The sequence below is a fragment of the Neoarius graeffei genome, chromosome 11 (genome assembly GCF_027579695.1).
Source record: "Neoarius graeffei isolate fNeoGra1 chromosome 11, fNeoGra1.pri, whole genome shotgun sequence".
Classification (NCBI taxonomy): Eukaryota; Metazoa; Chordata; class Actinopteri; order Siluriformes; family Ariidae; genus Neoarius; species Neoarius graeffei.
The window spans coordinates 56,664,223-56,688,115 of record NC_083579.1 but is presented as its reverse complement, the minus strand read 5'-3'; the positions used below and the strand labels follow the sequence as shown (position 1 = coordinate 56,688,115).

Below are 23,893 nucleotides of genomic sequence, written 5' to 3'. Positions count from 1 at the left end.
TTACGTATTACGTAGATGTGCTTATTACATGTCAATTTGCGCATGCGGGACACTTTTGGGTCGTTTTCCGTTCATATTGGAGATCGCATACAAGTCTCATATAATTGGTAATGTGAACGGCCTAACAAAAAAATCGGATTTCACAACAAATCCGATATGGGTCGCAAATCTCATATAATTGGTAATGTGAACGGCCTAACAAAAAAATCGGATTTCACAACAAATCGGATATGGGTCGCAAATCTCATATAATTGGTAATGTGAACGGCCTAACAAAAAAATTGGATTTCACAACAAATCGGATATGGGTCGTTTCAGGTTGCAGTCTGAACGTAGTGCAAATCTGGCCACTGGGAGACCATTTGGTCTACCAGTAACTATGTTAAAAAATGCTCTGGTTCATTGTGCGTTTTAGTAAGAAATATGAACGCAAACAAGAGAGATGCGTTTTATTTTCCCCCAAGTGACTGGTGGTTACCGTAAAGCCCCGTCTATGATCGCACATTAGGTTTTACGGGACAGGACTCTCTCTGTCTGTGTGGCAACGGCTGCTGTTAGCAGAAACTGTTTAGCTGCGGTTTGGGGCAGAGCTAACGCTAGCGGAGCTTTCAGCTAACCTGTAATGGCTTTTTGCACTTCTGAATACTTCGAAACGATTGGATCAATTCAGAAGAGTATAAACGAAAGGTAAGAAGGTTCATAAATCATTTCAGATGGCAAACAGCTGTTTCAGAAGACGCAAGCAGTGCAGAGTCGAGCCCTGCCTGAGAAGTCAGTGAAGGAAACTAGTGCTAACTGAGCGGTTCACGCAATGCTCTTTATTGCTGTTGCTTAGCAATGTGCGGCTGTACTGTTAGCTAGCTGGCTGGCGTTAGTTTGGGAAACTGACTCTGCTAGGCTCTTAGCTAACTAGCTTCCCAGAGAATGTATAGATACAGTTCACATTTGAAGTGGATAGTTTGCTGACTTACTTAACGTGGCAGAACCATAAACAAGTGTTTAAATTTGAGAGAGGAGAAAACACTAAACGCTAGCTAGTTTTTTTTTTCTTTCTTCACAGGCGCACATTATACAGCGCCTATTAAAGATGATTGTTGTTATTGTTTAGAGTCTCTCTTTATCAGCATGTTTGGTGTTGCAGCTCACTGACTATATCAGTTGCAATCAGAAATATTCATTCATCCCCTCCAAAGAGTTTAACGATTTATCAATTAGTTTTTTTTTCTTCCCCCAAAGAGCAAGATTCTGCTTTGGATAACCTCTATATGAGTTGAGTGATACAGTGGTGCTTGAAAGTTTGTGAACCATTTAGAATTTCCTTTATTTCTGTATAAATATGACCTAAAAATTTTTCACACAAGTCCTAAAAGTAGATAAAGAGAACCCAGTTATTATACTTGGTCACTTATTTATTGAGGAAAATGATCCAATATTACATATCTGTGAGTGGCAAAAGTATGTGACCCTTTGCTTTCAGTATCTGGTGTGACCCCCTTGTGCAGCAATAACTGCAACTAAACGTTTGCGGTAACTGTTGATCAGTCCTGCACACCGGCTTGGAGGAATTTTAGCCCATTCCTCCATACAGAACAGCTTCAGCTCTGGGATGTTGGTGGGTTTCCTCACATGAACTGCTCGCTTCAGGTCCTTCCACAACATTTCAATTGGATTAAGGTCAGGACTTTGACTTGGCCATTCCAAAACATTAACTTTATTCTTCTTTAACCATTCTTTGGTAGAACGACTTGTGTGCTTAGGCTCGTTGTCTTGCTGCATGACCCACCTTCTCTTGAGATTCAGTTCATGGACAGATGTCCTGACATTTTCCTTTAGAATTCGCTGGTATAATTCAGAATTCATTGTTCCATCAATGATGGCAAGCCGTCCTGGCCCAGATGCAGCAAAACAGGCCCAAACCATGATACTACCACCACCATGTGTCACAGATGGGATAAGGTTCTTATGCTGGAATGCAGTGTTTTCCTTTCTCCAAACATAACGCTTCTCATTTAAACCAAAAAGTTCTATTTTGGTCTCATCCATCCACAAAACATTTTTCCAATATCCTTCTGGCTTGTCCACGTGATCTTTAGCAAACTGCAGATGAGCAGCAATGTTCTTTTTGGAGAGCAGTGGCTTTCTCCTTGCAACCCTGCCATGCACACCATTATTCAGTGTTCTCCTGATGGTGGACTCATGAACATTAACATTAGCCAATGCGAGCGAGGCCGTCAGTTGCTTAGAAGTTATCCTGGGGCCCTTTTTGACCTCGCTGACTATTACACGCCTTGCTCTTGGAGTGATCTTGGTTGGTTGACCACTCCTGGGGAGGGTAACAGTGGTCTTGGATTTCCTCCATTTGTACACAATCTGTCTGACTGTGGATTGGTGGAGTCTCAACTCTTTAGAGATGGTTTTGTAACCTTTTCCATCCTGATGAGCATCAACAAAGCTTTTCCTGAGGTCCTCAGAAATCTCCTTTGTTCGTGTCATGATACACTTCCACAAACGTGTTGTGAAGATCAGACTTTGATAGATCCCTGTTCTTTAAATAAAACGGGGTGCCCACTCACACCTGATTGTCATCCCATTGATTGAAAACACCTGACTCTAATTTCACCTTCAAATTAACTGCTAATCCTAGAGGTTCACATACTTTTGCCACTCACAGATATGCAATATTGGATAATTTTCCTCAAAAATAAATGACCAAGTATAATATTTTTGTCTCATTTGTTTAACTGGGTTCTCTTTATCTACTGTTAGGACTTGTGTGAAAATCTGATGGTTTTAGGTAATATTTATGCAGAAATATAGAAAATTCTAGAGGGTTCACAAACTTTCAAGCACCACTGTACATAAAATCAACACAGAAAATGCATGATGTAGTATTTGTGTGTAACAGTATATTTTGTTAAGATAACCATGTCACAATTATTCAACCCCTATATAATATTGTTGTTTTTAAAGCTTTCTGGCAGTTTTTATGGCCTAAAGTGGAGTTGAAATATAATTAAGCCTTTGGGAACTCTATAATGATCCTACATTTGCTTCAGCTATGATGCATATATAAACCCCACCCATGAAAGTATTCAAGGTCAGTTGCAATCATGGGAAAGACAAAGGAGCTTCCACAAAAGCTGAGAGAGGAGATTATTTCATCACACCTAAAGGGCCTTGGGTATAAGATTTCCAAAAAATGTAACATTCCAAGAGACACCATTGGGAGCATTATAAGGAAGTTTAAAACTTATGGAACTACTGCAAACCTGCCTGGCCGTGGAAGAAAGCCTAAAATTTCATCAAGGGCCCTTAGCCATTTAGTCAGGACAACTAAGAAAAACCCCATGTGAATGCAAGACACGTACAGGATGACATGGTGAAGGCTGGTACAAGTGCTTCAGTGGCAACCATAAGACGTGCACTGAATAAACAAGGATTTCATGGCCGGACTCCAAGACGCACTCCACTCTTGACCACAAGGGTCATCAAAAGTTGACTAGAATATGCCAGGAGGAGTTTGGATAAGACTACAGAGTTTTGGGAGACAGTTCTATGGACTGATGAAATCAAACTGGAACTGTTTGGACATATGGACCAGCGGTATGTCTGGTGTGCGAAAGACCAGGCTTATGACCAGAAGAATACCATCCCCACAGTCAAGTATGGAGGTGGGTCATTGATGATGTGGGGCTGTTTTTCTGCGGCAGGAACTGGCAATCTTGATCGTGTACTTGGCGTCATGGATTCCCAGAAATACCAGGCCATTTTAAAGAGGAACGTGATGCCTTCCGTTGACAAATTAAACCTTGGTGATCAATGGACTTTCCAACAAGACCATGAGCCCAAGCACACCTCCAGCCAAGCTTTGGTTGACTTGAGAAAAAGATCCTGGAGTGGCCTTCTCAGTCACCAGATTTAAATCCGATTGAATATCTTTGGTGGGATTTAAAGAAGGCAGTTGCAGCACGGAAGCCATCAAACATCACTGAGCTAGAGGCGTTTGCACATGAAGAATGGGTAAAGATTCTAATCGAGAGGTGTAACAGGGCTCGTGAGTGCGACTAGAATTGAGTGTGCGACTATATTTGAAATCACGGTCGCACGGTGCGCCAATAAAAAAAAATGAGCAAAAATTAAGGCCTGCGCCTAGATAATGGCTGCAGAACAAAGCCGCCGTCTGAAAAAAAACAAGCTTCATGCCGGCTGGCTGACTGAAGCACGCCCCGCTGGCTGACTGAAGTGTGAAAACCAAGTCCCCGCCCATCTCCGGCAGAAACACACGATCAGATTAATTTTTATAACTCCCCAGCCGGCTGACACATGCCATTCGCCTGCTACGCGAAACCCGGAAGTAGCACTAGTGCTGCGCCGGCCGTTCTAAGAAATTTTCCATGATGTAATGCATCCTGCGAGTCAGCTGATCATGATTGGCGAATCAACTTGCTAAACGATCAGCTGACCGTAATCAGCAAATCAAGGAGCAGATTGATAAGGATAAACAACAAACACGGTTAGTAAGCGTGTGTATGATTGGTCAGAAGTTTCTGCGGCCCTGTGGTCTCTGTTCAGACAAGATGAAGCGCTCCATTGCAGAGTTCCACATGACTCTGCCTGCTATTATCATTTTTTGTTTATCTATTTTTTTCAACAGTTGACTTGTGTTCTATAGGATGTTCTGTCAGGTCAGTTTGCCTGTGTTCTGTAGGATGTTCTGTCAGGTCAGTATGCTGGTGTACCACTCTATAGGATATTCTGTCAGGTCAGTATGCCTGTGTTCTGTAGGATGTTCTGTCAGGTCAGTATGCTGGTGTACCACTCTATAGGATATTCTGTCAGGTCAGTATGCCTGGCTGTATATTTGACTTGACATCATCAGTGTTATGCCTGGAAATGACTGCAGGTTCAAGTCTGGAATAAAGCAGTTGGTTGTAACAAATGGTGTGATTTGTCCTTCTTCCCCAAGAACCACCTAAAATACCACACATTGCCAATTCTTTTGCACCTATCAATGTGGGCTTTTTCTTTTATAATCTATACAAATACTTAATGGAAGGATGTTAACATTGATTAATAGGAGTAATACTTGGTATGGCAAAGACGTTTGCTTGTGCTCCCAACCTTTTATAGTGGTGCGCCTAGATTTTTGCTGGTGCGCCCAATTTTTAGGGGTTGGGAGCACAGTGCTCCTAGGTCAAAAAGTTAGTCTGGAGCCCTGTGTAAGAAGGTTGTCAGCACTTACCGAAAACGTTTGTTAGAAGTTATAAAAGCTAAAGGATGCTCCACAAAGTACTCAAGCTGGGGGTTGAATAATAGTGCATGTGTTATGCCTCGGTCACAACCGGCCGTACATGCTCCTACGGCCGGTCTACGTGCAAGAAATGCACGGAGGGTGCGCGTGAAACGCACGGAGGGCGTGCGTGTGACGTGCTGATTTTCAAGCCGTAGACTGACCGCAGACCGGCCGCAGAGGTTCTTTTGTCATGTCAAACAAACTCTACGGGCGCTTATGGTTTTTTCAGGTTGCAAGACAAAATTACGGCCAACGTGCGTCTTTCTCCACGAACAAAAAAAAACGCAGCGATTTGGGAAACGCCAAAAATTGCATGGCCAAAAAATCGTACGTCCGGTTGTGACCTAGGCTTTAAAACAGGGGTCATCAAACTGCGGCCCGCGGGCCGGCTGTGGCCCGCCACCCCCCTTTGACCGGCCCCCCAGCCCCTCTGCCCCCCACCACTTGAACCGGCTCTATGAGGCAATCCCCAAAAGTGGTCATGGCCTATTTTTTTTTAAATTGCTCTTTGGCAAATAATAACATGTCTGCATCTTGTATTTTGTTGATTTTATCAATTAAAATTGATATTTAGTTATAAAATGAACTATTCATGTTTTCCGAATTTTCGTCATATGCTTGTGATCAAGCAGTGACAGGCAGCGCACGCGCAGTGAACTGTCAGTGTTCAGGACCGCAAAATGGCTAGCGGTAAGCGAAAAGTTGACAGAGAGTGCGGAGTTTTTAAAGAACAGTGGACCACCGATTATTTTTTCGTTCAGTGTAAGGACCGTGCAGTTTGTCTTGTATGTAAAGAAAGTGTGTCCGTTTTCAAAGAATATAATCTGCGTCGTCACTACGAAACCCGCCACAAAGAGTATGCTAGTTTGCGAGGGCAAACAAGAGAAGACAGGATTCAGAGGATGAAATGTGGACTGGCTGCACAACAGAATGTATTCCTTCGCCAAACCCAGATCAACCAGGCTGCTGTCTGAGCTAGCTATAAGGTAGCTCACCTACTAACTACCCATGGAAAGCCGTTTACTGATGGGGACTCTTTTAAAGTATGCATGCTTGCTGTGGCCGAGGAGGTGTGTCCCGACAAGAAGGATGCGCTCAACGCGGTGAGTCTCTCCGCACCTACTATGACCAGGCTGAATGAGAAAGCGTCAGAATTCGAGTTTTTTTGCTTTGGCCATGGATGAGAGCAATGACGTGCAGGACACAGTACAACTGCTGTGATCTATTGATCTATTGCTCATATTATTATAATTTCACTGTTTTTTAAAATGTATTTTATAGGCCTATTTATTTGACCTTTATTAAGTGCTGCGCGCAATTATTATTAATATTATTAATAATATCAAAAGGCCTACCTACAATTTATAATTTTCCACTCACCTTTGCCAGTGTCAATCACCTCAACTAGGCAGATGTTTCTTACCTTGACAGATTTGATGTTATTTTTATTAGAAAATAAATAAATGGAATATCTGTGGTATTTCAAATTAAAACAAAGTGTGAAGACTCGATTACTACTTTTGCAAACCACTAGTAAAGATAAACAAATATGTGCCAGGAATCAAGTGTTGATATAGTAGTGTGGATATAGTAGTGGGGATGGCTGTGCCAGGCTAGTAATCTTTAGCCAGGCTAAGTAATCTCTACTACACAATGAGGCCTTCTGGTGGTCATATTTGTCTGGGTCATACAATTCTATGTTGTATAGCTGACCCGACCCCGGCCCCCCATCACAGTCAGGAACGACAGTGTGGCCCCCAGAGAAAAAAGTTTGGTGACCCCTGTTTTAAAAGATTTACATTTTCATTTGAACTTCAAAGTTAAGTCAACTTCTGTTGTCGAAATAACTCAAATATGTATCAGTAAATATTTTTTGTTGTTTAATGAGGTTTTTTGTCACTTATTGTCATTATCTTTCATCCACATCACTATAATGTCTTTTGAGGTGAGGGGGTTGAATATTTCTGATTGCAGCTGTATATGATCAGTTCCAGACAGCTGAATATCACGAGTGTTTTTGGTCAGGTACTGGACTAGCTAGTTTATTATTATTGTTTTACAATATCTCTGAAGAGACTGAGCAGAGAAATGACTCCAAAAGCTTTAAAAAAAAAATGAACAGCATGATTTTTTTTTTTTTGTAGGGAAAAAAGAAGGCATGAGTTGGAGGAAGAATTGTTCACCTGCTCAAGATCAGATGAAAGATTGTGAGTGACTTGATTTAACCTGTGTTTGTGTGTGGACATGGTTTATATTCTGATGAAGACCAAATGCCCCAGTATGGATAGAAAGATCAGACAGTTTTGACCTTCTGGGGACTTGGTTGTTTGTTTTAAATAAAACCTTCAGTAATCAAAAGAAAACTGAAGGTTTAGGTGCAGGCAAAACAATAATTAGCTTCGTTAAACTCGGGTAGACAATTTATTGTGGAAGCAGTTTTTGTTATATTTCTTGATTTTTATATATTTATATTTCTCTTTACATCCTGAATGCAGTGAATAAATCAAATGCTCTGACAATAAAAATAAATAATCTGGCATCTGCGGCAGTCACAGGGCTGTAAGAAGCCTGTTCAATCATTTAATTCGGTCTGAAATACAGTGGTACCTCGGGTTACGAACTTAATTCGTTCTTTGACTCCGTTTGCAAACCAAATTAATTTTTCCCATTGAAATGAATGTAAATCCAATTAATCCGTTCACTGGCCCCAGAAACAGTTGTTTTTTTTTTGTAACTTTTTATGGGTTTATGTATGGAAAAAATACAGAAAGGAATTAAAGAGAAACTTAATTATAGAAAAATACAGTAATACTAAAATAAAACATAATTGTACAGTACACTTTACCTTTGTGGTTGATAGTTGCTTGGCGAGATCAGAAACACGAACACCATGTTCATGTTTAACTATTATTTCCTTCTTTGTTTCAACAGCGATACGTTTAGGCTTCTTAACAGCACTATCACTAACACTTTTCACTTTCTTGGGAGCCATAATGAGGGTTAATTTAATGCAAAAAGCAAAAATCATATCAATACAACGCAATGACGAACAATGTTCACAGCGCATCACCTTGAGTACAACTGATGCTGCCTCACGTGGTGCAGAAGCCCGCCAGTTTGTTCATTTGTGCATCGAAGCATTGTTCGTGAATCGAAGCAAAATTTGTTCGGAAATGGTGTTCGTAGCCCGATTTGTTCGTGAATAGGGACGTTCGTGACCCAAGGTTTGACTGTAATGATTAATGATTGAATGGCCTACCTACCTGTCTAACTGTGCGCATTCTGCCGGTCATCACATGCGACTGGAGCCTTCCATAAGGCTAGGCGAACATATTGCCAAAGCTAGCGAGCTCGTGGAAAGCTGTAAGTACTAACAATAGCCATGTTCATTATTTGGATTTACTATGATAATGTTACATGTTTTCTGACATACAGTGGTGCTTGAAAGTTTGTGAACCCTTTAGAATTTTCTGCATAAATATGACCTAAAACATCATCAGATTTTCACACAAGTCCTAAAAGTAGATCAAGAGAACCCAGTTAAACAAATGAGATAAAAATATTATACTTGGTCATTTATTTATTGAGGAAAATTATCCAATATTACATATCTGTGAGTGGCAAAAGTGTGTGAACCTTTGCTTTCAGTATCTGGTGTGACCCCCTTGTGCAGCAATAACTGCAACTAAATGTTTCCGGTAACTGTTGATCAGTCCTGCACACCGGCTTGGAGGAATTTTAGCCCATTCCTCCGTACAGAACAGCTTCAACTCTGGGATGTTGGTGGGTTTCCTCACATGAACTGCTCGCTTCAGGTCCTTCCACAACATTTCGATTGGATTAAGGTCAGGACTTTGACTTGGCCATTCCAAAACATCAACTTTTATTCTTCTTTAACCATTCTTTGGGAGAACGACTTGTGTGTCTTGCTGCATGACCCACCTTCTCTTGAGATTCAGTTCATGGACAGATGTCCTGACATTTTCCTTTAGAATTCACTGGTGTAATTCAGAATTCATTGTTCCATCAATGATGGCAAGCCATGATGGCAAGCCGTCCTGGCCCAGATGCAGCAAAACAGGCCCAAACCATGATACTACCACCACCATGTTTCACAGATGGGATAAGGTTCTTATGCTGGAATGCAGTGTTTTCCTTTCTCCAAACACAACGCTTCTCATTTAAACCAAAAAGTTCTATTTTGGTCTCATCCGTCCACAAAACATTTTTCCAATAGCCTTCTGGCTTGTCCACATGATCTTTAGCAAACTGCAGACGAGCAGCAATGTTCTTTTTGGAGAGCAGTGGTTTTCTCCTTGCAACCCTGCCATGCACACCATTGTTCAGTGTTCTCCTGATGGTGGACTCATGAACATTAGCCAGTGTGAGCGAGGACTTCAGTTGCTTAGAAGTTACCCTGGGGTCCTTTTTGACCTCGCCAACTATTACACGCCTTGCTCTTGGAGTGATCTTGGTTGGTGGACCACTCCTGGGGAGGGTAACAATGGTCTTGAATTTCCTCCATTTATACACAATCTGTCTGACTGTGGATTGGCGGAGTCCAAACTCTTTAGAGATGGTTTTGTCACCTTTTCCAACCTGATGAGCATCACCAACGCTTTTTCTGAGATCCTCGGAAATCTCCTTTGTTCGTGCCATGATGCACTTCCACAAATGTCTTGTGAAGATCAGACTTTGATAGATCCCTGTTCTTTAAATAAAACAGGGTGCCCACTCACACCTGATTATCATCCCATTGATTGAAAACACCTGACTCTAATTTCACCTTCAAATTAATTGCTAATCCTAGAGGTTCACTAGCCTGGGCCCGCCCATCCTAAGCATGACGCAACACGAGGGCCTGTTGCGAGCTTAGTCTGGCCAGGCAAGCTATCTACAGCTCTTCCAAGCTCCCGAAAAATCGGGAACCAATCAACTGTGAGCATCTCCAACGGCCCTGGGTAGAGGCGTGTTCAAGGCAGTGACGTAGTAGAACTGCGACCGGAAGCCATAGATTGTTTACAGAATCTATGCCGGAAGCGCTTCATTCACGCTTCCGCATCTATTACGCATAGATGCTGTATTGAAAGCATTCAACGGGAAGTTCTCATTGAAAACGGAGCAAAGAGCAGCCTTGGAGGTATTTATTGAAAGGAAGGACGTTTTCGCCTTGCTCCCGACCGGCTTCGGTAAGAGTTTAATCTACCAGTTAGCCCCGTCGCGTCGCATACGTCAGAGGAAAGAGTGATGTGATTGGTTTAAGCTTCGTCACAGCCTTTTCTGGCTTCGACCAGTAGCAAACTGAGGCATTTCAGGGAGGCGGGTCAACCACGGGCTCTGGGAAACGGTTGGGCTTAATATCTTGGCCAGACCAATAGCTCGTAGAGCTTTGAAGTCGCGTTAGCCAGGCTAGAGGTTCACAAACTTTTGCCTCTCACAGATATGTAATACTGAATAATTTTCCTCAATAAATAAATGACCAAATATAATATTTTTGTCTCATTTGTTTAACTGGGTTCTCTTTATCTACTTTTAGGACTTGTGTGAAAATCTGATGTTGTTTTAGGTCATATTTATGCAGAAATATAGAAAATTCTAAAGGGTTCACAAACTTTCAAGCACCACTGTATGAATGAGACGTGAGGTAGTTGGGTATGACAATGACGTGATACACGATGCTATCTCTCATGAACTCGTCCTCCAGCAGTATTCAGGCAGTGTGCATTCATGTGTTTTGGAGGCGTGGCTTCAGAGGGAGGGCTGAAGGGAAAGGGTGGGGTTTTTCATTTGGATATTTCCTAACTCTAGCATACTCCTGCTGGTTTCTCAACATTGCTGCCCTAGCTTTAGTAATTGTTAATGGAAAGTTCTCAGAAAGCTAATCAAATAAACATGTTTGTGATCTATTTTTAAACCATCCTCTTTTTATTATACAACTGAAACAAAATGGTTTCATTTAGTTAAAACGTCATGAAGAAAGCTAAATCGTGAGTAAGTGAATGAGTCAAGATCAGTGTCTGGTAATGCTGATTATTTTTTTGGATGTGGTTTACAATTGTTGGTGCACTTTATAACGCTCAAACCCAATGTTTCTCTTTTTTGCTGACCCGTATGCTGTATGAATTGGACTTCACACAAACTTTTGTTTTAGGACAATTAGATAACTAACCTCTTCTCACTCGTGTATGATCTGATGATGGCTCTTAACACAAGTGCTGGAGACCTATTTGTTTTTGTTTGTCTCCACTAAATTCATGGACACAAACAAACGCTTTGCAAAGGTGTTTGGGCAGGAAATATGAAAGAGGTTAGTGAATCAGCCTTCATGATCTAAATACGGACTTGTTCCATAATTCTCCCTTTTTGACCTTTTTATTTTTAAGCAAAAAGCTTTTTTTTTTGTCATTGAGTAGCAATTAAATGTCCAAAGCCATTAGCAGGAATTTGTAGTTAGTCTTCAATTAATTTGAGCACCATTTTAGTTTAGTATCACTCGTGCAATGATTGGCAGAAGCTGATAGTTTCCGATCAGGTATATATCCTGGCTATCTGATACAGGTTGGCAACAAATGCAAACGTGTGTATAAAACAGGATTTCTATAAAATCGGCTCCAAAATTATTGGCACCTTTGTTAAAGATGGGCAGGAAAAAGTAAATCTTTGTTTTTTTTTTTTTTCCCCTTCCCCCTCTCAGGGCCAGGCTAAAATACATCAGGATGCGGCACTATCATAAGGAGCTGTGTAAGAGAGAGCAGCAAGCAAAGACTCGTAACCTTGAGCTTCTGAGAAGTGCTGAGAGCCTGGTTTTAAAAGCAAAGGAATTCTCTGTAGACTACACTGTACTACATCACTTGAAGGTATTTTTATTGGCAAATGTTCTACAGAATGCCTATTATTAATTCAATTATAAGAGGTGCTGTTTCTATATCTTATTCACTGTTGTGTGTTTTGAATTTTTCATTTGATTAAGATCAGACAACATCTGCAAACCAGAGGGTCATTGTGTGACCCAAGGATTTTCTAATAGTCTGTCTTTCAAAAAATGGCATTATTTTCCCCCCTGGTTGTCCAAATGCAGATGTAGTGCATGTCTGATATATATTCTGTGATCCTGTTAATGTTCTCAGATGATGTAACATATTACAGTTTTAACATATAAACCTAGTATAAAATATCATGTGTTTAAGTGGTCTATTAAAACCAAACCGGAAGCGAAAAATAAAGGAAATATTTTATGAAATTTTTGTACGAAAGTCTCTTTGTACTTGATTGTGGGTATCAAAGAAAGTCCTTCCCATGCTACAAAGCACACTGGACAGTGCTGATCTCTATTTCTGTAGCCGTCAGCCTCTTGCCTATTACATAGCTGGTTGGGGGCTAGTCCTCTGCTAACCGTGAGAGTTTGACTCCCTACTCATGTCTGTATTGCTGCGTGCCTCGCCAGATGGCAGCGGGTACCGTTTTTATAACGGTCTTTGGTATGACCCAACTGCAAGTAGAACTCACGAGTCCCCAGTCAAGAGGCAGACACGCTAATCACTAATGTGGGTGTATAACAAATACCAAAAATCTTTCTGTTGGATAAAATTCTCAGTCTATTACGTCATGTTTCAGGAAGACGTCTGTGATTAAATTTGCATGGTATAGATGGGCGTGTCTTCATTATGTACAAATGGTTATCTCACAAAAAATACCATGCGTTCTACATGCACCTCATTTTTATATAATGTTTGACCTTTATTATAATCTCTTTGTTGAAAACAAGTTGCAGTTGATCATTAATAGGTCACGTGATCATGGAGTGTATGTAGGATATGCCTGTGCTAATACAGGAACTCAGTTACTTACCAGAGAACACATGGAATTGTTGCTTATCTGAGTTTTTTATTTTTTTTTAATTATTATTTTTTTTAATATGTTGTCTGTATGTCATTGTTCATTTTAAATTCTGTTTTGTGTTGTTTTTGTAAAACTTAGTTTTGTTATGGTTTTGGTGGGAGATGCCTGTTTTTTTGTTTTTTTTTTTACTCAATAAACACCCCCCTCCCCCCCCGCGTGCGCTCTCGCGCTCTCTCTCTCTCTCTCTCTCTCTCACTCACACACACACACACACACAGTATTCAACAAAATCTTTTCATTAAATGAGAATTACATTTTCGTAATATCTCTTACATTGTCAGAATTTTGACTTTGTAATTATAAAATACAAAAGAATAGAGATTTCCTCATAGCCAAAGAGGTGTGCTGAGCCAATGACATGGAAATGCCATTTTACACAGTCTGATCATACTGTGTAATACAACCCTACATGCAAACAGTATTTATAGCATATTACAATAATATTTCTCAGCTTCAATTAACCTGCAGCCTATAATGCAGCATCACTGTCTGATTCTCGTTTGCATTTATCTAATCCATAAACTCTAGCACTTTAAGAATTGTAAACACTCCAACACTACCATTTATCATGTCAAGGAAAATGAGGAGGGGGGGGAAGAAAACCTAGCTGTGGTCGATTATCACTTTTAAACTGAACAGTGCTCAACAGCTTCATAGCAAATTTGCCAATTTGTTTAATTACACCACCCCAAATTAATTGCCCATTATTTAGATGCTAAAGTACCTCTGGAAATCCCCTTCTCAAAAAAAAAAAAGTCTTTGTTTCAATGTTTGTGGATTTTTAATTAAGGAGACCGTTGGAATTCTGAAGGTTTTTTTTTAACTTTTATTGATATGATGGTTAAAATAACAAATAGCTACAGATACCTGGTTAAATGTAGCTTGGATTATTTGCTAAATTGAAATAAATAGTTGAATTGCTCAGATTCTTTGTTCCAATGATGCCACAGTTGTACCTCATTGCTGTATACAAATCTGTCCTGTCTTCCTCCTCCTGTCTCTGTTTTATTCACTCGCTTTCACACTCCTAGGTCTATATTGCTGTTATTTGTGTGTGTGTGTGAGATTAATATTTAGGAAGTTATTGCAAAAATGTAATGAATTGCGCTTGGTTTCTTTTTGTGCCGCTGCTATTGTCTTAGGCAAATGAAGTGGCAGGCTGGAGGTAATCCCAGTGTCCTCACTGCTGCCATTAGGCTTTTTAATTGAAATTTGGATTAAGACAGGCATTCTGACTAACCACAGGATTGATGAAGGGCCCTGGCAGGCAGTGTTAAGGGCACTCAGAAGGGAATATCCACACCAAGTGACTACACTTTCAGAGATAAACCTAATTCTCCTCTTTCCCCTCGTTTTTTTTTTTTTCAAGTTTACGCTGTAAGGCTTTAATTAGGTGTTGAAGTGATGAGTAAGCATGTGCTCTACTGTAGTTGAGCTATACTCGTTTATAACGTATGAGTTATACAAGACCTGTTTACAGTAGGGTATATACGTGTTAAAGGTTGCAGATGCATCGATACATATTCCAGTGTTAAATCTTGTGTATATTGTAGGTAATTTTTAGAAAGTTATTATTATTGACTCGGATGAACTAGAGTGTCTTGGTTAATTGCTAAACAGATGAAATTTTAATACAGCAGGAATGTAAAAATCGCATGACGAGGCTTCCAGAGGAGGGGAAGAAGAGGGAAAGTGAAGGAGGACTTGAAACACAAAAGGTAAGAGCTTTCCTAACCCCCTTTTTTTTTGGCATTTGAAGTTGGTTGAGGTTTACAAAGCTATCTCTCGATTTTCCTGAAAGATATCACCATTTCACTTTTTTTCAGTGAAAAGAAAAGAGAGTGGGAGAGGAAAAATAATATAAGCTAGCAATATCCATTACTCTGCAGTTCTTCTTCAGCAGACACTTTTATTATTACATTTTATTTGGCATACCGCTGTTCAAAGGCTGCAATTACGCTCCTATCAAAAAGTATTTGGGAAGTGCTTGAGGTAATTACTGTGATGTTCTTGGAGCCTAAATGATTCTTTTTCTCATTTTATAAAGCAGTATTGAAGGCTTTAAACTAAAATGGTACGCCTTTTTATGAAGCTCTTGGGGGGGGGAAATGTGTAGTAACTACCTTTTTTATGCTACGAGTATTGACTGTCTGCTGTTTTTTGTTTTTTTTTTCCCTTTTTAAACCCTCAGTGTTTTGCTGCTTATTGATAGCAGTAAACAGTTATTAGCCATCTGTGATTACGACCAATTAAACTACATTTCGGTCTATAGTCCTGCAAAACAAAAATCGCTGTTATGTAGATGCTATGGTTTTGTCACCATATCTGTGGTGGCACAGGTGTCTAATCCAGCATGCTGTGCTTGGGCCACAAATGTAGCTGAATCCTGCTTCTTTCCGTCACTTCAAGCGATTTGAGCGCTTTCAGATGAAATGTGGAAGACGGCTCATAATGACTTGGAGCATGTTGTCTCAAGCAGTCACTTGTGACAGTGTGTCCTCCCTCCCCCCCTCAAGCCTGGCAATATTACAATGAGAAGAGATGGGAGGAATCACTCCATTATGCATACACGCCACTGCTGGCTGCGCGCATGTCCCCGAGGCAGCAGTATTCATTAGGGGAGCTTACCAGCCTGAAAGCTGGGAAGCCATGATAACGGGATATGATTTTCATATTTAATACTTTCCTTGGAAGAGCAGGCGCGTGCCACAGATTGATAGAAGAATCAATTGCTACTTTAGCAAAACACTTTCTACTTTGCCCTGCAGCTAGCGATGAAATCACTCAGCCAAGAAATTAACTTTTCCTCTCTCACTCTCCCTTTTTTTTTTTTTTATACCACTGGATCTGCCAGGCAGGCCTTGCGGTTTATAGTGGATGTTATTAAGCAGCTAACTGTTTGGTATTTAAGACCCTTATCGGAAAAGACACAGAAGCAATGCGTTTTGTTATTTTGTGTGGCAGATTTTTCTCCATCATGCCATAGTAACACTGCAGGCATGAATCAGAGCGTGGGAGTAAAACATTTCTGAAGATTAAAAGTTAAGACAGAGATCTCACTACACTCAGCTGAAAATATGATTGGAGAAGAAATCTAACCTTTACCCAAATTGAATGGCTTAAAAACATGGCCTTTTGAAACACTTTGGTTTTGAGTTTATTGGGAAAGGAGCCAGCATAACCTGAATCCTTTTTGTTAAGGAAGCAAAGCTATTAGATTTGGGTTAGTAAATATTAAGAAAGAAGGGGGGGGGGGGACAAAATCTTTATCTGGAATTAGATTAGATTAGATAAAACTTTATTGATCCCTTTGGGAGGGTTCCCTCAGGGAAATTAAGATTCCAGCAGCATCATTACAGATAAACAGAAGAGAAATAGAGGAAAACTTCTAGATAAATTTAAAATAAATTATTTACATATACAAATATAAAAAGAATAAGATATGGGGAAGGAGGGAAAGAAAAAAAAGAGGGGGGAGAAAGGGGGGTGGCGGCAGGAGAGATATTGCACTTTATATTGCAATAATAAAGCATGAGGCGTGAGGGACAAAGGAGTTTTTGAGTCTGTTCGTCCTGCACTTGGGAAGGAGCATTCTGTCACTGAACAGGCTCCTCTGGTTGCTGATGACGGTGTGCAGAGGGTGACTGGCATCGTCCATGATGTTCAACAGTTTGTCCATAGACCTCTTCTCTGCCACCGTCACCAGAGTGTCCAGCTTCATGCCGACCACAGAGGCGGCCCACCTGATCAGTTTGTCCAGCCTGGATGTGTCGTCCTTGGATGTGCTGCCCCCCCAGCACACTTTGGTGTAAAACAGGACACTGGCGACCACAGACTGATAGAACATCCACAGGAGTTTCCTGCAGATGTTAAAGGACCGCAGCCTCCTAAGGATATATATAGCCTGCTCTGTCCCTTCCTGTATAAGTGATTGGTGTTGCAAGTCCAGACCAGTTTGCTGTCCAGCCACAGCCCGAGGTACTTGTAGGAATCCACAGCCTCCACCTCGACTCCTTCGATCAGAACTGGTCGTGACCTTGGTCTGGACCTCCCAAAGTCAATGACCAGCTCCTTGGTCTTCAAGGTGTTGAGCTGCAGATGGTTCCTGTTGCACCACACAGCAAAGTCCCTCACCAGGCTCCTATACTCCTCCTCTCTGTCGTCACTGATACACCCAACGATGGCTGTGTCATCAGCAAACTTCTGAATGTGACACAGCTCCGAGTTGTAGGAGAAGTCCGCGGTGTACAGGGTGAAGAGAAGAGGGGCCAGCACCGTGCCCTGGGGTGCTCCGGTGCTGCTAATCACAGTGTCAGACATGATGTCCTTCAGCCTGACATACTGCGGCCTGTCTGTGAGGTAGCTGGAGATCCAGGTGACCAGGCAGGGGTCCACTCGCATCCTGTTCAGTTTGTCCTGAATCGCACCCTGTTGACGAGGTTGAGGAGTCTATCAATGTTAAAATCATAGAGTATATTCAGAGCATGCCTGATATCTGACAGTATACTACAGTAGGTAGTGTTCATGTACGTTTCTGTTCATGACCTACAGACAATGCCAGAATCATTGGAGGATCCTATGAAAAGGATGAATAGCACATGCAAGAAGTGATATCTTAAAAAATATGGGTATAAAATATAGATTTATTTTAACACACTGCTGTTTCAAGAATGGAGGTTTTTGTAATGTGCAAAAATTTATGTAAAATACTGTTTTCAAAATTATTACACATGCATGGGTCTGAAAGTGATGTAAATATTATTTCGTGATTCTTTCCGCACATTTCTGAGAAGTTCTTCCAGAGTTCATAAATGTCATTTGAGTCATTAATTTTTTTTTCTCTCTTTCCAAATAATTAGCTGGAAAAAAGCAGGTCTCTTCTTCGCATCGGGCGAACATCGTCACAACCTGCTATCAGCTTAATGGGTTGGCAGCCCCTCAAAGACACTTTGGTGGAGGATGGCATCATGAGCGCACATTCACAGATAGAGCCAAAACCTAATCACCCTTCATCTTCCTTGCTACAAAGCAGCCCTTTGATGGATGCCCCAGTTTCAAAAGCTAGCGGCAACAAATCTTTATCTGATGACATTCTAAACTCCAATGATTTCCCTGAAAGGCAGCCAGTATTTGATTGTGATTCATTTGTGAGAGAAGTAGAGGTGTGTGGGTCAGAAGAGCTGGCTTCTACTCATGTGACCTTGAAGGCATCTGGAGTGTGCTCTCATCACGGAAGTGCGAGCAGGCCAGAGAGCAGTGCGTCACTGCAGCACCATCCCAGCCAGAGCGCTTCCCCAGACATGACCGGCTCCTCTGTGTGCGGGGAATCTAGAGAGCAGGAAGAACCAGAGTCAGTACATCATACGCCCATTCCAGGTTAGACATTTTGACTTGTTTTATGCTATGCTGGTTTTAGGAGGGCAATGTTCTGTTATTTGCAAACCATGATGTCACAAACAGAATAAACACAAGTTTAGGCCAATCGTATACATCACACGCTTAGGGTTTAAGAAAGGCAGTAATAGTACAGCAGTCCATCGGGTCTCCTAATTCACATATCGAGACTGAGGCGATCATTGCTCAAATTCAAGCACATTTATTTACCTCATAGTGCTCAAAAAATCAAAAAGGTTGGTCTCGAAGTGTTTTTGCTTTCTCTGATTGGTATGTGCTGTACGATGAGGTACATGCAGACAGTATAAAGGAATTGGAGGTGATTAATTTTGGGAGGTTGAGCAACTCTGTTTTTAACCAGTTGTTGTTTGAGAGTTTAAATGTTGAATGTGTTTGTGTGCTTTCAGATCAGAGTAAAAGCAAAAGTTCCAGTATTGGTGTGTCTGATGCAGAAATCACACCTGAACTTTCACTTAACTCAAGCAGAGATGTTTCAGTTTCACTTAGTGAGCATAAACCCATCAAGAGTGTCACACCCGTTCACGAGAGAGAAAAGTCAAAAATTGGTCTGGAGACTGAAGAACATCTTTTCCCAAAGCCGGAACATAGGTAGTACTTTTATGAAATTTCTCAAAAATTTGCTGTGCAATTGTTTATAATACAGGGCGTTTAAAATTTTTTTTGATATTATTTGAGATGTAAATATCCCAGAAACTACAGTCTAGGCAAATGAAACTAAACAGGCTTAATGTTGAGCAACTTAAGATTTATTCCTCAAATTTTGAATGAGAAATTCAAAGGTATATGGATTCCATGAACGATTTCACAAATTTTCAGTATCCGCGAACCTGCTCGACCGTCTCTTCTGATGCTGGTGGTCGTCCAGATCGTTTTGCCCTGCGCAGACAGCCTTCCTCTTTGAACGTTTTGTGCCGTGTCCAAATCTGCTTTGCGGTTGGTGCATTTTTAGAGAATTCTCTTATAAATGCACACTGCACAGTCTTGTTTGAGTGTACTCTAATACACAAAATGCCTTTTCTTTTCCAGTGAATGGCATTTATATACCTAAAAAGATAAAAACAAAAAACATTAAATGTAAAATTTTGACCCGTTTCCACACATGCTGTTGGTCAATTGAGTGAGAATTGGCAAAGTTATTAGATTGTGAAATTATATCAAAATTTTTTGAAACACCTTGTACTTTGTACAACATGGCTCCTATGCAGCATACTCATTTTCTCACCTTTAACCAGTTATCAGTTTCTGGGAAAGGTCTTCGAGCCTTAAATTATAAGTTTGCACTGCAGTAGAACAGAGCAGCACCTGAAGGAGCATGTTTATTATGAGTGACTGAGAAGTCCACAAGAGAGTTCTTTGAAGAACCAGGCAAAGCATAACAATTGCCAGCACGTTTTCTAGTTTCAATCCTGCGAGTCTCTGTATGCGTGAATTCAGGTGTGTGTGTGTGTGTGTGCGCGCGCACGTGCATGCTCACTCCTCTGTATGTCTGTTCGTGGGAATTTGATGAACTAGGGTCATGCTTCATAGGGTTTCACTCATTGCAGCTCAGTGGCAGCTTCAGGACATCATGTAGGGAAGGCTTAGACCCTGAATCCAACATTATTGCCCTAATCCCTGATAATGCTATAACAGAGCAATTTTCTGCTTGGGAGAGTTGCTTGCAGCAGACTCGACAATTTCTTGACACTCTCCGAGTGTTCAGAGGAATGGAAGTGTGGGTAGCACTTTAGGAAGAGAGCCCATGAGATGATGTCCACCAGTTTAAATAATATGATTGTAGAGAAGTGCTTGGCAGTGTATTTGATTCCAGATTGATACTTTTGTTTTATATGTGTACTACCAGCTGAGCTGCTTTATGTTCACTATGGACATCCTTTATTGACCATGGAATTTATTAGGAAATATTGTATTTGATAGATGAATCATTTTTTAATCATAAATGAATCTACAAGGCATTTTCTGTGGAAAAAAATAACTGGATAGTAACCGTTCTGGAATACTTAAAAAGACATTCACTTAGTTTCTAAGTCACTGTAGCCCATCTGTTGCTATGCATAATTTGGCCACTTGTCCTACCACATCCATTAATGGAAATGGACCGCTGCTGACCAGATGTTATTTGGGTGGTAATATTTCTGAGCACAGCAGTAGCACACTCCTGCCAGCACCACACACAGCACAAAGCCAGTGTCTGATACAGTGGAGTTGCTGGCTTTTTTTTTTTTTAAACGCCTGCTTATCACTAATGGATTGAGTATAATGCAACACACCAAAACTTCACCAAAATATATAATGTAGCTGTGATCAGAAACTTGACCTGACGAAGGATAGAGGGTGGCCAATGGAGGGGGGGGGGAATCAACGATAAACTGTACAGATATTGGAGGGGGGACGACACCTACAGTATTAATAGTGGACTCTGTTAATTTTTTCCATTGCTGTGTGTACAGTATCTGTAACGTGTGGTAAACTTTTTAAGGTTGATGTGTCTAATAATAATAAAAATTTATTAAAAACAAGCGGTGTATAGGATATCTGCTGTTGGATTGCTTAGTATATTTGTGATATGTCACCAAGATTTTTATATAGTGTGTGTGTGTGTGTATGAAATAAATATATACACACACGTGGCTCTAGGGAAGTTCATATTTGGTCATGGAGAATGCAGGACTGACAAATCATCCATGCTTATTTTTGTATTGAAAATGTATCGTATCGAGGCACCATCATATCGTATCATTTTGTACATCATTGCACCCTTACTGACTAGCCCATGTTTTGATGCATTTAGCTAAATCAAATTGTTATACTGCCATCTTTTACAAACTACTACAGTTTGCACATGAATATTGCCTCTTATTTCTGAGTACCATTTCTTTATCAGAAGTCCCCCCCTCAGTTTCAGATTGTTTTATCTGTATGCACTGTGTTTCACCACATAACTTAGTTCTGACCAAGCAACATCTTCAGATTTTACTAATAATATGTAAATATGAATGTGGCCTTGTGAAGAGAGTATTATATTCTTTTCTATACCGGTTTTCTTTTCCTAGCTTGGTGAATGCAAGCCATAAATGTGAATCTGAGCATATCCTGGCCTTTACAGCACTGTGCTGTGTATACAGCACTTTACACAATGTTCTCTTCTTCTTCTTTTTGTGCTAGTTACTTTTTAAATCATACAGTGAGGTTATACAAATGTATTCAGTAACAAATAGATGCACCTTCATGACCGATAAAAAAGAAAGATATCTAAAATAAGTACAGACTGCAGCACAAAAAACCCTAAAGGCTTAGCTTGTTCATAATCAAATGTTCAGAGCAGTTTTGTTAGGAAGGGTCATGTTTGAATGGTTCTGCTAAATAAAACAGAAACGTGGATGCTCTGTACATTGCTGAAGGAGATGGAGCATTAGTCAAAACAGATTTTCCTCCCATACTGCAGCAGTCTTTCTGAAGTGGGTTTGGCCAGATGGCTTGTGTTCTACATGGTGTCATGGATATAACTCACATAGATGGCTTCCTCGAGATGTTACCAGGAAACAAGTGTCAAAGAGAGACAGTGGATTGTTTCGTGGCCTCTGACCTCTCAACCAGTTATAAACTGTCAGAAATTATTTTTGGGCCTTTCATGTGGGATGGACTCAGGATTTGGACCTGGCTAATGATCCACAAAAAAAGATATAAGTAATAGTTTTAGCCACCACCAACTGTGATTAATACCATAAAGATTTGCTGATTATTTAAAAAAAAAAAAAAAACAGCAAGTGCTGGGTTTTGAATTTGCTTAGCATGTAATTTTTATCCCCTGCTGGCCAAAAGGCCTGTAGGGGGATTATGTCGTGACGATTTCCGTCTGTCCAGCTGTCCGTCCCGGGAAGGGTGCTCACCTTCTGAAATCAACTCCTCTCACAATTTTTGTTGGAATTTCATGAGACTTGGCAGGATTCTTTGTTATATGTTGGCACTATGCATATTATAATTGTGTTAAATTCGGTCACATTTTACCAGAGTTACAGCCCTTGATTAACAAAATTATACTTTGACAATTTCATGAGTGTGTGGTTTCCTTCTGAAATCAACTCCTCTCACAATTTGTGGAGGAATTTCACCAAACTTGGCAGAAGGCTTTGTTATATGACCATTATATGCATATTGAAATTTCTTTTAATTTGGGCGAATTTTACCAGCGTTATGCCCTTGATTATTAACAACCTTGTACTTTGGCAATTTCATCAAGGTGTGCTTGCTTTCTGAAATCAACTTCCCTCACAATTTTTATTATCCCCCACTGGCCGAAAGGCCCGAAGGGGGGTTATGTCGTGGCGATGTCCATCCGTCCGTCCACCTGTCCGTCCCAGGAATGGGACTCACCTTCTGAAATCAACTCCTCTCTCAATTTTTGGAGGAATTTCACAAAACTTGACAGGATTCTTTTTTTTTGTTATACTGTGTGTCGGTAGTATGCATCTTGCAATTTCATTCAGTTCAGTCGCATTTTACCAGAGTCATGGCATAGTTGCCAGTGGGGAATATTGTGCTCTCAGAGCACTTTTGTTCATGAGATTGCATGGAAAATGCATTTTCACATTTCAGCGTACGAAAGTCTCAACTTTATGATGTATGACCTGTATATTCTTTAAGACTGTTTTGGTTTGTTTGTTTGTTTCACAATAACTGTCTGTCCGAATTACTTATTAATTGTGAAATTATTTCCCAAAAATGTTCTTTTCAATGTTTTTTTTTTTTTTTTTTCCTTCTGTTTTAGTTGTGAAGGTGTGTGGGATGTTTATATAGTATTTATTTACATAAATCTCAATACTTAAAATGTGGTGTGATTTTATATATTTTTATCTCATCTGGCATTTTGTTTTTACTTTCAGACTGTCAATGGAGGAATTCTTTTATCTGCTGGACAACATTGAGGAGCGACTCCCTGCTCGACACACCGAGCTGTACAGTAGCTCTGCAATCAGTGAACAGAAGCTGAGAGAGATTATTAGGTATGATTCGCTGCTTTGCTCGAGGAGTCTTCTCTTCATTGCTGTGTAGTGTTTATATCTCCAGTGGAAATTGCATTATCCTGTCTTTAAGAGCCCTCACTTTAAATTAAGTGCCATTACTCGGCACCAGCAACATTCTATCAATAAATTCTGGCTTCTTAAGGGTTTCAGATCACAGTGAATTGTCATAGTAACTCCTTCTAGCTGTTGCTTCAGGTACTAATAATTAAGATGTGTGTCAGCGAAAAAAAAATGTGCACGCTATCTTAAAATGATCTATTTT

At 40.4% G+C, this 23,893-nt stretch overlaps 1 protein-coding gene across 4 annotated transcripts in view; it reads left to right on the top strand.

Annotated features, from left to right (window-relative positions):
- The first annotated feature begins 528 nt into the window (after nt 1-528).
- The window catches only part of kiz (kizuna centrosomal protein), a 37,414-nt gene continuing 14,049 nt past the window's right edge, over nt 529-23,893 (top strand). For 2 of the 4 annotated variants that reach the window (XM_060934306.1, XM_060934304.1), the window contains exons 1-7: nt 529-687; nt 7,438-7,500; nt 11,988-12,150; nt 14,830-14,910; nt 18,052-18,568; nt 18,994-19,195; nt 23,491-23,610. In XM_060934306.1, coding sequence (XP_060790289.1) covers nt 623-687; nt 7,438-7,500; nt 11,988-12,150; nt 14,830-14,910; nt 18,052-18,568; nt 18,994-19,195; nt 23,491-23,610 — 1,211 coding nt within the window. In that variant the 5' untranslated portion in view covers nt 529-622. The remainder of the gene's footprint in view (nt 688-7,437; nt 7,501-11,987; nt 12,151-14,829; nt 14,911-18,051; nt 18,569-18,993; nt 19,196-23,490; nt 23,611-23,893) is intronic. The other 2 variants (XM_060934305.1, XM_060934307.1) reach the window with 2 other exon arrangements.